General features: G+C 38.4%; 1 protein-coding gene across 1 annotated transcript in view; it reads right to left on the bottom strand.

Moving 5' to 3' along the window:
* polr2m (RNA polymerase II subunit M) overlaps nt 1–15908 on the bottom strand; it is a 124789-nt gene that overhangs the window by 3056 nt on the left and 105825 nt on the right. The window contains exons 15-17 of the mRNA XM_051920775.1: nt 15338–15504; nt 4592–5188; nt 3917–4142 (exon numbers count right to left, since the gene is read on the bottom strand). Coding sequence (XP_051776735.1) covers nt 3917–4142; nt 4592–5188; nt 15338–15504 — 990 coding nt within the window. The remainder of the gene's footprint in view (nt 1–3916; nt 4143–4591; nt 5189–15337; nt 15505–15908) is intronic.

Here is a 15908-nt window from a genome sequence, read left to right as displayed (position 1 = left end):
AAGAAAACAATACAAGATTTTGGCAATACAGAAAGAAAAAGAAAATATTTGGAACATTTAACTAAAATCTGCAGAATAGAATTAAGACAGCTTAAACATAAGTATGTTGAAAACAGGGTGGCATAGTGGTGCTATGGATTCAGCTGCTAGCTCACTGATACAGCTTTCAGGGTTCAAAATCTATGTTCCTTCTTGTTTTTCCCCATCTTTGTGGCTTTTCTCCAGGTACTGTAGATTTCTCTCACATCTTAAAAAATGTATGTAAGAGTAACTGGTGATTAAACCCAGTGAATGTTAGATGTCATGAATGAAGCCTATGATGGACTATCACACAATTCAAGGCTGCTTTCTTCCTTGTGTAGAACTAGAGAGCTTCACCCCCTGCTTGTTTCACTTTCCAACCTCCCCAGCCTGCGCTATGCGCCAACCACTTCCCATCTCTGCCGCTTGTGTATGTGGATTTCACTTTCACCAAACAACAAATCTTTTATTTCTCGCGGATACACCTCTTCATTGAGAAGCAACACTACTTTTCCCTGATGGCAACACGAATTAGACAATCTACAAGTCTCCGACTTAAAGTTTAAATCCGAACGATATATTCAATCTCTTTTTGTTGTTCAGTTATTTCACAGAGTAATAATTTCCATTTTTTTGCACTAATGCGATCTTTACTATCATTTTTTTGAGACTTTCGAATTTTAGTACTTTCATTATCTCTAACCTGCTCTGCATGTGTATCGCGCCCCAACGTTTTTGAATTCTTTACGATGTTCTATTTTGTCATCTACTCTTTGTCTTTTATTTCTGGCCCCGGGCATGGTTAAACCTCTTGGCACAAAGTCTCATCTCGTGGAACATGAAAGTATTTCTCTGAAAAAGTCACGTCTCGTCTCAAGCTAAAAAGTCTTGTCTCAAGATTTTTTTATTATACTACAGAGACAATGCCAGAAGATGATTCAGCTCCTCTGTAACTCTGAATTGCATTGAGCAGTTCTGAAAATGATTCAATGAAGATAAAAGGCCAGAAAGAGAAAAAAACAAATATACTAATAGTGTGTGCAGATTAAAAAAAATAAAAAACAATCAATCCTTATCTCAAGTAAAGATATAAAATCCAATGCTGTATTAGAATATATTTGAATAAAAATGGACATTCAGGAAAAAAGCATAAGAAATAAATGTATTCAATGTGGCCAAATGGAGAACTATAAAACAAGCAGATTTTAATTTAACAAAGAAAACAGACTGATAAAAGATAATTTTTGGAAGGTTTAAACTACACAATAAAAAGATTTTTGCTCAAGATGCTAAAAATATGGCACAGCTGTTAATAAAGAAAAACGCAAAGGAAGTGATTTCTCCTGAACAGCTTTTGAAGAGGGATGAAAGAAAAGAAATAATGAATGGGGTGAAAGTAGTGTGATGGGGTATAGATTAGAGTTAAAAACTAAAATTAAATTTATCAATCTACTTCAGTACAAATAACAGAAATGTCCTTGATCTGAAGAAATTAATCTAATAAAGCAGAAGTATGAAAATAAAGATACTGAGTTTTGTTTATCAGTGATGTCTTTAATTGCTTTCACACACACAGGAAAAAAGAACCTACAGCACACTAAACAGTATTTCAAATACAGTACTGTATAGCTATAGCTACATCACAGTACTGATGTGGTTATGAGGCAGCTTTGAACTCCAGCCCAGTGTTACTTCTGTTCAAACAATGAATCATTTTCAAAATGAAGGGGTTGCCTTACATAAAATCCAAAGACACCAGAGTACAGCCTACCTAGCAGGTGCTGGTGTCTTTATACCCCAATCTTTCATTTGTCCTTAAAGAGCCAAGTGTCCTTGTACATTAAACGGACAGCACAGTATCTATGTTTCTATCTGGAACCATGGGGCCTCTAATGAAAACGCCAACTCCGGCTTTTATTTTCTGATCTTACTCTCTCTTTCATCACAGGTTCAGGTGTTCTTTCCCAGTGCCTGGTAACCTATGCCTTTTTATTCTGAAGGAGCACTGCATGCTCACACACACTTGCATTGGCAAGCCTGCCTAATGTCTTCCAAAGCACGTAGCATACATATAGGGCCTACCACTCCTTTTTGGTCTCAGCAATTCTGCAGTTAGCCTGAAGGTCGAATCCTGCTCCTGTAACTGTGGAAATACTGAGAACACAAGGGAGCAATATAAGGCATATGTATGCTCTATGCTTTGGAAGGGAATTAGCCAGGCATACCAACATAAGTAAGTGAGCATGCAGACAACACTAAAACTCAAAGCAGCTTCAATTCTGAAAAACAGAGTAATGGGTGCTAAAGTATTGGAAGATGCAAAATATGTATTGTGAAAAGGGCTAAAATTCCTTTTGTGCAATTATTTCTCCCTTTCTCACTTGCTTACTTGATACATGACATGAGCAAACTGAATGTGCAGAACACACTGAAATGACAAAACAATCTGGTCTTTCCCAAGCATCACTACACATGGTTTTTTTGAAAAAGAAAAAAAAAACAGAAATAAGACACAATATTCAAAAATTAGACATCACTTCAAAGAAAACAAAGCAGGGACCCTATAACTTGCACGATCGCTTAAAAGTAAATGTCACCTTTTTTCTGATACAGGCTCATAACAATTTTTATCAGGGCTTATGGACATACTCCAAACCATTCTTAGTATGTTGTGCAAACAAAAAGTTGCAATACTATAAAACTTTAATAAGCCTACGCTACCAATACCACAGAAACACAAAACCAAAACTCATCTTATAAGCAGAGCCGTGCACTTTCCTAAACTGTAAAAGTCCTTGTCAGTCAAGTATTGGCTCATTATTACCCCCCATGAATTACACCTGAAATGTGGGATCAATGTGATTGTGTTATAAGTGAGGAATTTGTCTGGCTGCACATATTTCCTGTCATTGTAACCTAAAATACTGATAATAAAATACATTTTACTTATAAAAACCTTACATCATCCCAGTCACGAGTATGAAAGACTGCAGCTTGACTTACTATGAAAAAATCTAGGTCAGTTAATCTATTTTTCTAAACAATGACATTTAGGATGTATGATCTTTTAACTGTTACTTTGACATCAGCTGTCTATTATTAACAGAAAAACAAAATTAAATTTTGAACACAATTTGGTTCACTTTGAAAATTAACATTTTGAACACATAATACAAATTATTAACATTAAAAAACTACATATGTAAAATTGGTTTGGTTTATCCACAAAGACAGGCCCTAGAAATCTTTATAACTAATTCATATACAACAGGGGGAAGAATGCCTGTTTAATGCGATTACCACCACCATTAACTTGAAAGCACCACCATTAAAATCAGACCCCCAGGTTTCAGGGTCTTTGGGATTTTTGAGCAATACGAGTCAGTAAGTCAGAGTCATAATTTGAAAGTCAGAATTGAGTCAAATGGGGAATGATCCAGGCCAAAGAGTGAAGCAACACCACTCCAGTGACACAGAGACAGCACTCTGTAACTTAAAACTTAAAAGTCAAAATTTTAGGACAATCAAAACAATTTTTCCTATAGATTTTCTACCTACAATGTCAAAGTGAGCTAGCAGCAAATGTTGGAGGCAGAAACCAATGATGGAAGTGATGCCAGTCCATAGCACGGTATAATCACACATATACTGTACTGTGCAGTTTCTACACTTATTTATACTTACAGGAATCAATTAACTAAACCTGTATGTTTCAGGGATGTGGAGCTGACCACTGTCAATTTTATGCTGTCAACTCTAACACCTTATGTCATTCTTTTTCAGCTAAATAGTATGCCATTATGAACTGATGAGCTAGGAATAGACAAATAACAGTTGTTTGGAAAACTTTCCCTTCAGCCTTAAAGACCCAGGGAGCGTAACAATGACTCCATACCTCGTATTTTTTCTGCTGTGAAATCTGAAGTGCAGCTGATTCATCCAAGGTCAGTAACATTGCTGGCATGTGATGAAGTGGAGGAAGTTTAGCCGATGTGATGTCATCCAGATGTTTCTTCTCTTTAAGTCTTCTTTCTTCTTTTGAAAGCTGAGACTCTGGCCTTTGTGGAGAATAGCTTGGCGATGAGGAGGCAGATGATAAACAGTTTTGAGATTGAGATAACCTGCAAAGCCAGCAATATATGACATCACCAAAACATGGTATTTTAGTACAACAATAAACCTAAAACAGTTTTGTATTCATCAAAGAACTGAGATAAGAGTTGAATTTCAGCATTTCTTTCTGATTTTGTATTTCATTAGGGAGAAAACGTTAGATCCATGCAATTTCAGAGGAATCTCTATGGACTAATGGGAACGGAGGCCTATAGTATGTTGACAATATTGGGTATAAGCTAGGTGCAAAACCTGCTGGGGGTGCCAATGGTTCACTGAGTGTATGCTTATGCACATACTAAGCCAATAAAGAACCAGCCAAACAGTATATCCTTGGAAATAATCTGAGGCGCATGCACAGTAGCATAGCAATGCCATCCAATGAGTCACCATGCCAGACTGGAAGCGTATTAAAATATTTTAATATAGAATATGTATTTGGTTAGGAGTTACTTACTGGTTGGGCCTGAATCTGGGTTTAACTGCATTCATTTGTGCTTTTTCTAGAACTTGAACATAATGCAACTTTAAATTGCTATCAGTTTTTAAACAGTCATCTGACCACCTTTCTTCATTATAGTCTTTTATATCTTGTTCACCTACATGAACAGCTGTGGAATTAGCCAGTGTGACTTTCTCAAAAGCTTTAGCAAGTTGTTCTTCTTGTTTGTTTACTTCTTCCTCTAAAGAGCAAACAGAAAGTGAATCACTATGAACCCCATCGTTACTGTAAGACGGTGGTGCACTGCAGTATCCTTGTTGTGTTAAATCAAACTCCTTCATTGTTTTATCGGCTGTTGATGGATTTTGAGGCTGCACAGTATAATTTCCAATCGGTGTTGTTGGTTTGACATTTTTCTGATGAATACTTCTATCCTCCAACACACTTGGTTTGGTATTTTTATGTGGATATTTAGAATAAAGTTCTACTTTTACAGCAGATAACATTTCAGTTCTATTTTTCATGTCTTCATGATATGCAAGAGCAGCTTTGATTTTTTCAGCAAAATCTGAAATCTTCTTTCCTTTATCAGGAAGTGACTGGATAAACCGCCTAAAATTCAGAAAAGATGGAATGAGGTTAGTAGATGTTACCAGAAAACTCCGTACACAAATCATTAAATGAATTTCTGTTTCCTTGCAAATGTTTCTTTAATGATAAAAGTAAAACCACAGAGATTCTAAGGAAGTGTATTAAAAATAAAATGGAGTTTCCCTGCCAAAAAGGAAAAATGCTTCCAAAAACAATAAAAATGATTTACTATGGACAGTTAACTGAAACAAAACCCTGAGGTTTTCCCCCTTTAGATGTACCCACTCGCCTTTGGTAGATTGCAACTACTCTCTGTAGGAAATCACTCTTTGGTCCATTTTCAATTATCACATATCAACGGTCACTAACAATATTCCTTAGGGAACATTCCAGTAAGGGATACATACAGTATTGCCATAAAAATATCAGCCCCCCATCTGATGTTCTGCATTGTTGCACATTTTTTCGCAGTGAATGCTATCAGATCTTCAACCAATGCTTAAAATTAGATCAAAGGGATCATAAGGCAAAATATAAAATACTGATATTTATTTCACTAATTTATTAAAGTAAGTTATGTAATATCTAATGATGCAAAGATTTGCATTGGGTGTGACGAGGATGGATAGGATTAGAAATGAGGACATTAGAGGATCAGTTCAAGTTGGACAATTGGGAAACAAAGTCAGAGAGGCGAGACTGCGTTGGTTTGGACATGTGCAGAGGAGAGATGCTGGGTATATTGGGAGAAGGATGCTAATGATAGAGCTGCCAGGCAAAAGAACAAGAGGAAGGCCGAAGCGAAGGTTTATGGACGTGGTGACAGAGGACATGCAGGTGATGGGTGAAACAGAACAAGATGCAGAGGACAGAAAGATATAGAAGGAGATGATCCGCTGTGGCAACCCCTAACAGTAGCAGCCAAAAGAAGGAGAAATTATGTAATATCTAAATCCTATATGAAAAAGTCATTGCCCTCTTGGTCTTCATAATGGATTATGCCACCTATTGCAGCAATAAAGGCAACTGGGTATTTCCTATAGTTACAGTTTAATGTCTCACCGCTCTATGGAGGAACTCTGGCCAATTTTTCCTTGCAGACTTGCTTTAACCCAGAGATATTTACAGCTCTGCTGATGAATAGGGTTGATCTGTGAAATTCGCAAAAACATTTTTTGCAGTGAATTTGCTAGGTTTACTTGTTTTCTAAATTATTTCCTGAAAATCTGCTGTGCGGTTGAGTCAGGTGAACTTTTTTTTTTTCAGTGCCCCATGATACTTTTGCAAGGCCAGCATGACGTCACAGAGCTGCCGTACTCTAGGCCTCTTCCACCTCAAACTTTATGCCAATTTCGCTGATCTTCTTTGTGCATGTGTTTAAAAAAAAAAAAAAGTACTTTCATTTGAGAGGTACATTAGCTTAATCATAATGACAACATTAGGTAAATATTTTTTTGTTCTCTATAGACTCATTGTATGTTGTGCCTTCACTGCTGGATTAAGTATGCTATGCTCATCACCAGAGGTAGAATAGATACCAATTTGGCTAATTGCACAAGGCAGACAAATGCCCTCCTCCTCACAGAGTCATAAAACATACGAGACCCTTTGAATTAATAACAACAACAGATTAGTACTATTTATAAGGTGTTTCTGTTTTCTTGATGAAAGAAAAAAAAGCAAAACATCTGCACAGATAGATCAGAAACAAAAAAGATCTGCCAGTTGTGGGGAGCCAATATTCAAAAAATGCTGCAAGGCACTACCAATCAGCATCCTGAAGAGTAAAACTCTGTAAGTGCAATGATATATAGAAATATGTTATTTGGTTTGCATTGCTTCCTCTCAGCTATGGCCACATTTTTGACCACAATAATCGGTTTACTGTAGTATAGTTGGTTGATGTTTCCCTAGCCCTCAGGGACACTTATAAGACCACTGCACCATTATAATCCACACAAAACTAGCTCAATTTCTCTATCCCTATTGACTTCAATGCATTACGCCGAAATTGCACTGAGGTTATTGAATATAAACTTGTTTCAGAACCTACTGCAACATCTCATTGGAATTTACGACATTACAATGCTCTGATTCTTTTTATATTGGCTAGTCTGACTTAATTATTTATTAAATAAATAAATTTAATAAATAAATTTAAATCCCCTTGGGATTGATAAAGTATCTATCTATCTAAACTTTCTCCCATTTTTCTGATCATTTCCCTGCTGTATGACAAAGCTGCATTTCAGCTTCAGCTCAGACAGGCAGCATAAGGAATCCAAAGTGTTCTTTGATGCGGAGCAGAATTCACTGAAGGTGAGCTGTCTAACCACAGGCTTTGAGAATACCACCAACTACCCTGCTTGACAATAGGTATATTTCTGTAGTATTGACATGCAGTGTCAGTTTTTTTTTTTTTTTTTTTATATAAACATAACAGGGTACACAGTGACCAAAAAGGATAGCAATAACTGGTAAGACTGATTGCTGAACCAGACTTTTTTCATTTATATGATTATATGATTATCTTGTTGTTTTTAGCACATTCTTTTGATTAAGATATGCTGCACTTCTATAAAAAAAGGTGTTCAACTCAGTTCCAAGTAGGCTGTAGGTTTTCATTCTATTTAATCTATTTTTCAAACCCTAACGAGTACTGTTCACTTCTGGGGGGTTTGTCCCTTAAGGTTTATAACTCTTAATTAATTATATTCCTCCTAATCACTAAGCATCTGCTTTTTTAAAACCAGCTGTGCAGTAATAAGGTGCAAATGACAAGAAGTGCATCAGCCAACATGGTAACTTTACACCATTTAGCATTAAATGTCTTTCAATAAAATAATTACCAAGAAAAAAAAATTAAGTTCTAAATAATACTGATCTGCTCCAGTCAACAAAATATCTGGATGAGCTCCTTATAAAAGCATATTCCACAATTTTAGAAACACCTGGCTGAATGAAAACACTAGCAAACACATCAAATTATGTTAACATTAGGGACCGGCTTCCAAACTGGTTAAGAAACCACTGTGCCCCTCCAGGAACTCCAACTCAATAACCAGTGAGTTGACGGCTTTACTCCAATAGCAGGTATCCAAGCTAGTTCGCTATATATTATGCAGTGCTGGCCTAATTTAGGTCACATTGTTAACCAAAATGTTCAAACCCTTTAGCTGTCCTTAATTTATAACTTAAACTGGCCTGAGTTCACTAGGTGTGCAATAACTTGATTACACCTGATCATATTCTAGACAGGGGCGGCATGGTGGCGCAGTGGTAGCGCTGCTGCCTCGCAGTTAGGAGACCCGGGTTCGCTTCCCGGGTCCACCCTGCGTGGAGTTTGCATGTTCTCCCCGTGTCTGCGTGGGTTTCCTCCGGGCGCTCCGGTTTCCTCCCACAGTCCAAAGACATGCAGGTTAGGTGGATTGGTGATTCTAAATTGGCCCTAGTGTGTGCTTGGTGTGTGGGTGTGTTTGTGTGTGTCCTGCGGTTGGTTGGCACCCTGCCCAGGATTGGTTCCCTGCCTTGTGCCCTGTGTTTGCTGGGATTGGCTAAAGCAGACCCCCGTGACCCTGTGTTCGGATTCAGCGGGTTGGAAAATGGATGGATGGATATTCTAGACAGTCTAGTTGTGCTACCCATCTAAGGTGGGCTGAAATCTATATAACGTAGACCCAAGAATTAATGTTCGCAGTTCACCATGCAATGAATATTTCTCTGTTATATTCCATTTGAAATAGGATTTGTAAAAGCAATGCTAATGTTTGTGATGCGCCATCTATTGGGATGAAAAATATAATGCATTTTATGACTAAAAATGTTTGAGATATGCCACCTTTTGGAATGACAGAGACATAGCAACAGAAGGACATACAGACAGACACTTATCCAGACACTTATGGGCATACTGTTCTCTCACAATCTCCTCTGTATATCACTATAATCCAGACAAATTTACTATGAAAAACAGACAAAAATGAAGAAATATTAAACAACTACATTTTCAATGCACTTAAATATCATTAATACATTTGGGGACACTTTATAGTTACATCTAATTATTACTGAGAGGACTGAGAGGATTTCCTTTTACTCCCAGAACAACTCAAATTCTTTGAGGCACGGATTCAGGAAGGTACTGGAAATATTTTTAAAGGATTTTGGTGAGTTTTTACTACTGAAATGCTGACCCTATTATCTACCGAGGGAATTCACTGCTGTGATTTTGGCCACTGTTTATATCCCCCTGCGAGCTAACTCCACGGCAGCGCTCAGCAAACTCCATGACGTCATCAGTGTGTTAGAGACAGCTCATCCCGATGCTGTTTTTATCACAGTTGGTGACTTTAATCAGTGCAATTAATGGACTGTACTTCCTAAATACCACTAACATGTGAACATTGCCACCCCTGAGAAGAACACACTGGATCATGTTTACAACGAGCTGGCTGATGTTCTCTGCTCCATCTTCAACCTTTCCCTCAGTCAGAGCATTGTTCCGTCCTGCTTTAAGACTACAATCATCGTACCCCTAGCTAAAAAAAGCCCACCCACCTGCCTGAATGATTACAGCACTCACTTCAATCATCACAAAGTGTTTTGAGAGAGTGGTGCTGGCCCACATTCAGAGCAGCATACCGGACACTCTGAACCCCCTGCAGTATGCCTACCGGCCCACCTCAGATGCCATCGCGGCTGTACTACATTATTCCCTCTCCCATCTGGAGAACAAAGACTCCTACATCAGGATACTCTTTGTTGACTACAGCTCTGCCTTTAACACGGTTAGCCCCCATAAACTCACCCATAAACTGTCTGCACTTGGCCTGCACCCCACCCTCTGTGACTGGCTCCTAGACTTTCTGACTGGCAGGCCCCAGTCTGTCAGGATTGGTAATAGGACTGCAGCCACCGTTATCACAAACACAGGCACCCCACAGGGATGCGTCCTCAGCCCCATCCTCTACACCCTGTTCACCCACAACTATGTCGCCTCCCACAAAGATAACATCATCCTAAAGTTCACAGACAATACCACAGTGATAGGACGCATCAGTGGTGGGGATGAGGTGGCCTACAAGAGGGAGGTGGACAGTCTGGCATCATGGTGTGAGGACAACAACCTCACCCTCAACACAGACAAGACAAAGGAGATAATAGTGGACATGAGGAAGGAGAGGAGACCTCACTGGCCACTGTTCATCTGAGGGCTTGAAGTGGAGAGGGTGAGCAGCATTAAATACCTAGGCATCTACATCAGTGACGACACTTAAAACCACACTGCTGGTCAAGAGGGCTCAACAGCGGCTGTACTTTCTGAGGAGGCTGAGGAAGTTTGGTATGTCGACTAACATCCTCCACAACTTTTACAGCTGCATTGTTGAGAGCATCTTGACCAGCTGCATCACCGTATGGTACGGCAACACTACTGCTATGGACCGCAAACACCTGCAGAGAGTGGAAAAGACTGCTGAGAAGATCACCAGGACCCCACTGCCCTCTCTGCAGAGCATCTACAACTGCCTCGATCCTCAGGGACCCCACCCACCTCCAACACGAACTGTTCACACTTCTACCCTCAGGCAGAAGGTATAGAAGTATGAAATGCAGGACTTACAGGCTAAAGAACTCTTTCTTTCCCAAGGCCATTAGACTCCTAAATAACTGACTGGAGTTTATAACCATGGTCCACCTCATTCTATATACCTCACACAACTGTATTTGACTTGTCCATCACACACCTACCTGCACATTACACTTGTGAATTTCCCCTTGGGATTAATAAAGTATCTATCTTTATACTTCTATTCTGCTTTTATACTTTATGCTGCCTCTGTTACTTATTATCTACCTGCTACTTATTATTTATGTTTATTTTTATACGTCGGTTTGTTAACTATTGGCATTTGGTGTGGACAGCAAAAAAAGAATTTCATTGTACAGGGAAAGTTTGTACAGTTTAGGCAGATTTTTCAGGTACTCATTTATGCTACAAATGCTTTCACTCTACCTTATCCTAAAGGTGTTGTATAGGATTTACATATGGGGACTGTGCAGGCCACCATAGTAACGCAAAATGTCACATTCATGGAACCAAATGTGAACCACGTTGAAGTGCTGCTGCTGGGCAGACTGCAGTTTGTGAAGATCAAGGACTGTGTCTCTGACGTGGATGTGAGCAACACTGGAGGTGCACAAGGAACAAAGGAACAATCCTGTCATGTTTTCTTTTCACTCAGTACACCTCAGACTATAATTATAACACTTGCTGAAATTCTCTTATGAGTCTTCACTAATGGGATGTATTGACAAGGGGGATGTGACAGAGTATAAGAGTCAGGTGGAGAACTTACAGTACCATCAGCAAAACCAAAGAAATGGTTATTGACTTTCGCCTCCCCAAACAGCCTCTGTGCCTGTTCACTATTCAGGGAGTGTATTAAGAGGTGGTGTACTGCTACCTATACTTGGGGGTCCACATCAATGACAGGCTGGACCGGTCTCATAACATGCAGGAACCATGTAAGAAAGGGCATAATAGACTATTTTTGTCTGAGGAGACAGCACACCTTTAATGCATTCTTTATATATTATACAATTCTGTGACAGCTAGTGTGATTTTTCTATAGTGTACTGTGCTTTCACTGTAACAACAATTCAACAGAGGCAGACCGAAACAACAAGTTAATTAAATAGAGGCAAGAAAAGATTTAAAAATTATGAGATGCACTCTCAACACACTGCAGATCATAGTGAAGGAGAGAATGAAAAACAAAACTGCTTGCCATTATGAACAACTCTGCACATCATCTCTGAGACATACAAATACTGAGGACTTGTAGCCAATGAATTATTCAGCACAAGTGTGTCAGGAAACGCCATGGGAGCTCCTCTATGCTTATGGCAATGCACCTTTACAATGCCTCAGAGTGACTGCTCTTTTTTTATCAATAGCCAAGTCAGAAGTTTTTCCTTCTTAAAGCTATTAGCTTTATTTCCTACAGGGATTGTAGCAGTCTGTATTAATTAACTTCAAAAGAGTCTGACACTGCATAAGGAAGTGTAAGCTGAATAGAAAAAAAAATCTACATGTTCAACTTTAGAATTCTCTTTAATTCCAAGTTAAATTTTCAAACGTTTACTCAGTCAGAATATAATCAAAGTCACTTACTAATCAGAGTACATTTGGTTTTTATTTCTACATCAGTCAGAAATTGAAAATGTGTATCTTATAATGTCATGATTTATGTGTTGGTTCATATTTTAATCTGAAAATGAAAGTTCTATGGGTGCAGGTAACTAAAAAGCAATTATAAGATGGTGGATACATTTATTTTAAATGATTAATGTTACACTCTGTCTTCAATTACACTAAACACATGCTCTTGCAAGGCTCTGGCTAACTGTTTCAATTTATAACCACAATTCACACCAACAATTACCTAAGGTGCTTGGAACAGAAACTCATTAAGTGATTAACATTTTGCCAAGTTATAATATAACATGTATATCGTTTTCAAGCCTGGTTAATCCAATTGGGTAACTGGGAACTGGAGATTCCTCAGATGGTCTGGGTGCAAGGCAGGAATGAGCCCTGGACTGGTTGCCAGTTCATTGCAGGGCTCACTGATGCACAGACCCACACTCAAATATGGCTGCATTTTGAATCTCCACTGAACCTGACAAACAAGACAAATTTGGGGGAGCATCCAGATAAAAACCCAAGCAGGCACGGGTAGATCTGAAACTAGGATGATAGATATGCTAGGCAACAATGCTAACAACTACGCCACCAAGCAGGCCAGAAGTGAAAATATCACCTGATTAGGGAACAACTTTAACACATTTCAAATTTCAAGACTCAATCACACCTTACTGGTCATTCTGTTGAGAGTAGGCATAAAGAGGACTGATCTAAACTAACTAAAGAAACTGCACTGAAAAATTACATAATAATACAATACTTACACAAGTACACATTGAAAAAATTGTATTGGTTATTTCATGTGATTTGTATATAGTTTTAGCCTCTGAATTCAAAAATGAAAACAATTTCACTCCATCAATTAAAATTTTTTCACAAAACATACTTTTTTAGCTGTAAATTATATTTTTTATTGTTTTCTCACTACATTTAAATATCAATACTTCATTTAACAATTAATTTGAATGTAATATTTTCTAACATTAAAATCTATGTTTAAAGCACAACTAAACTACAATGAGCACCATTGGTTCATATGTGAAGACCTGAAAGTTCTATATATCTTACTGGGTGCACAGTCAGGGCTTCACACAGCTCCCACATTTTCTCTGTGCGTGGGACAGCAGAACCAAGAATTGACACTAGGCTCAGAAGGAACTGCCAGCTAGAAAAACAAAAATCTACAGCTTGGTGAGAAAAACATCTTCCGACCTTGCTTGGTGAATCCAGATCAAGTGCTGCTATCATCACTTCAAATTAAGCTTGATTTAATGAAGCACTTTGACAAAGTCCTATCAAAACATTGAGCCAGGTTTATGGATTTGTGCTGAAAGTTTCCCGGTGTTTCTGAGGCTAAATTAAAAGAAGGCCCTCTTTTTTTTATTCTGTTTATTTTTATTCATTTATTTATTTACATATTTTTACTATTATTAAAGTTTTACTCTGCTGGCCTAGCTCTCTTTCTCAAGAGTGGGGGCCGATTTGTTTCAAACCTAGTTTTGTTCAACTTGACTTGCTTTTATGGAATGTTACTTGATTTTAATAAATCAATAAAATGTTAAAAAAGAAGGCATTTTTGCCTGACCTTATATTAGAAAATGGATTTCTGATACGGAACTTGTGATGAACAGCCTGGAACTTGGGCTTGGGTATCATTCAAAAAAAAAAGCATTTTCTAAGTTTTTTGGTAACAATAAAGATCTAGATTATAAAGAAACTGTGAACAATGTATCAGTAGAGTTTATGGAATTAATTTGTAAGAAGAGCCTTACAGTTCACTTTTTAGATTGCATTTGGAATTTTTCTCTTAACATTCCATTAGGATATCAAGGACATGGAAAAAAGGTACCAGGGACGTTGGGATATCAATCTGATAGTGGACCACTGCTGGATGATTCACAGGGTTGGACACAGCAGAAAAAGTGGACGAACAATGGGTCACCAAATGAAAAACTAAGTAGTGACAAAAACTCGAGCACTTATGTCATGCCATTTTCTAACCCGCTTAATTCAGACTAGGGTCATTGGGGTGACTGGAGCCTAAGCCCAGCTAGCACTGGGCACAGGACTAGAATAAACTCTGGACACGGTGAGAGTCCATCGCAAGGGCAAACACACACACTAGGGCCAGTTTGAACAGTGGAGGAAACCAGAACACCTGGAAGAGATCCACGCAGACACAAGGGGAACGCGCAAACTCCATGTCAGGAGGAAATGGGATGGGAATCCTGACCTCCTTACTGGAATGCAGCACCATGCCACCCTAGAGAAGTGATATATAAGTTAGTGAATATGTATTGTTGTTTACTTTACATATATGTTAAAAATAATAAATTGACTAAATATGTTCCTGTTAAATTGCTTCACACCAGTATTGTATACACGAGTAAATTGTGTGATTTGTTACATTTTAAATACTGTATATATTTTTTTATTTTTATAATTAAATGTAATTTAATTGGTCTGTTGGAAACATTAAAGTTATATTTTGAGATTGTGTTCATGAATGCAAATTAGAATAACTATTCACACTTAAAACATTTTAATGATCTGAATTTTGCAGACATGTATTATCTGTGAATAGGGGGAACAGGGGGCGCCAGCTTTTGGCGGGGGACGAACTACACTTGGATCGGGTGAAGATAGTGCGCCTTGCCTGCCAGCCAGCTTGTACAGCTTTATGGTGTGGATGGAAACCGAAGCAGCCCGAGAAAAGCCACACAAGCAAGATAAACAAGAGCAAACATTGCAGGCATTTTAAAACCTAAACAGAAAACAGGATAAAGTGGTTAGGTCTAATGCCAATATAAACGCACTGGGTCTCACTGGTCTCAACTATGCCATCGATTCTCAGACTATAACAATATAGCATATAATAGAACACAGGTTAAACAACCTGGATCAGCTAACTTTCATCTCGAAGCGATTTGAAATTCGACGTGTCCCTTGTTTTGTTTACTCACTTGTTTGTTAGCAGTTTCTCCTGCCGGTTTAAAATGTCGAGCAGTTCTTCTTTGCTTTTCTTTGTTAGGTCACCAAGATGACCCTGTCGTTCGGTCCATACTGTAGCCATAATATTTACGGATGGGGTGACGGGGAAAGGGACAAACGAATGCACAAAAAAACGAACCCAGTGTTACAAAGTATGTTGTCAACTTTTGACAGCGCCGATGGATGTCGCCATGTTTCAGGAAGTGACGCAACGGCGATTGCGCGCCTGAATCAAAACTTTATAGACAAAATCATCCCGGCGTTTGCCGGTCATTTCATAGGTATCTATTAAAATTGCCGACAACACCGTAAAGTGAGGTTGGTCGCTTTTTAATTTCTCTAGTCGTGCTAGCAGATTGCAATTAGTTTTGAACGTGCTAGACTAGTTATTAGGATTACTTTTGCTTATTTGTCTGATGCTTTTATCTAAGTCGATTTACAACATTTGAGATCAAGTCGAGTTTTGAAAGTCTCTTAATGTCTTACAGTCTACCACACTACTTGGTAGCTTATTCCAAGTGTCTACCGTTCCTTATGTAAACA

The sequence above is a fragment of the Erpetoichthys calabaricus genome, chromosome 17 (genome assembly GCF_900747795.2).
Source record: "Erpetoichthys calabaricus chromosome 17, fErpCal1.3, whole genome shotgun sequence".
NCBI classification, from domain to species: Eukaryota; Metazoa; Chordata; class Cladistia; order Polypteriformes; family Polypteridae; genus Erpetoichthys; species Erpetoichthys calabaricus.
This window is presented reverse-complemented; position numbering and strand designations above follow the sequence as displayed.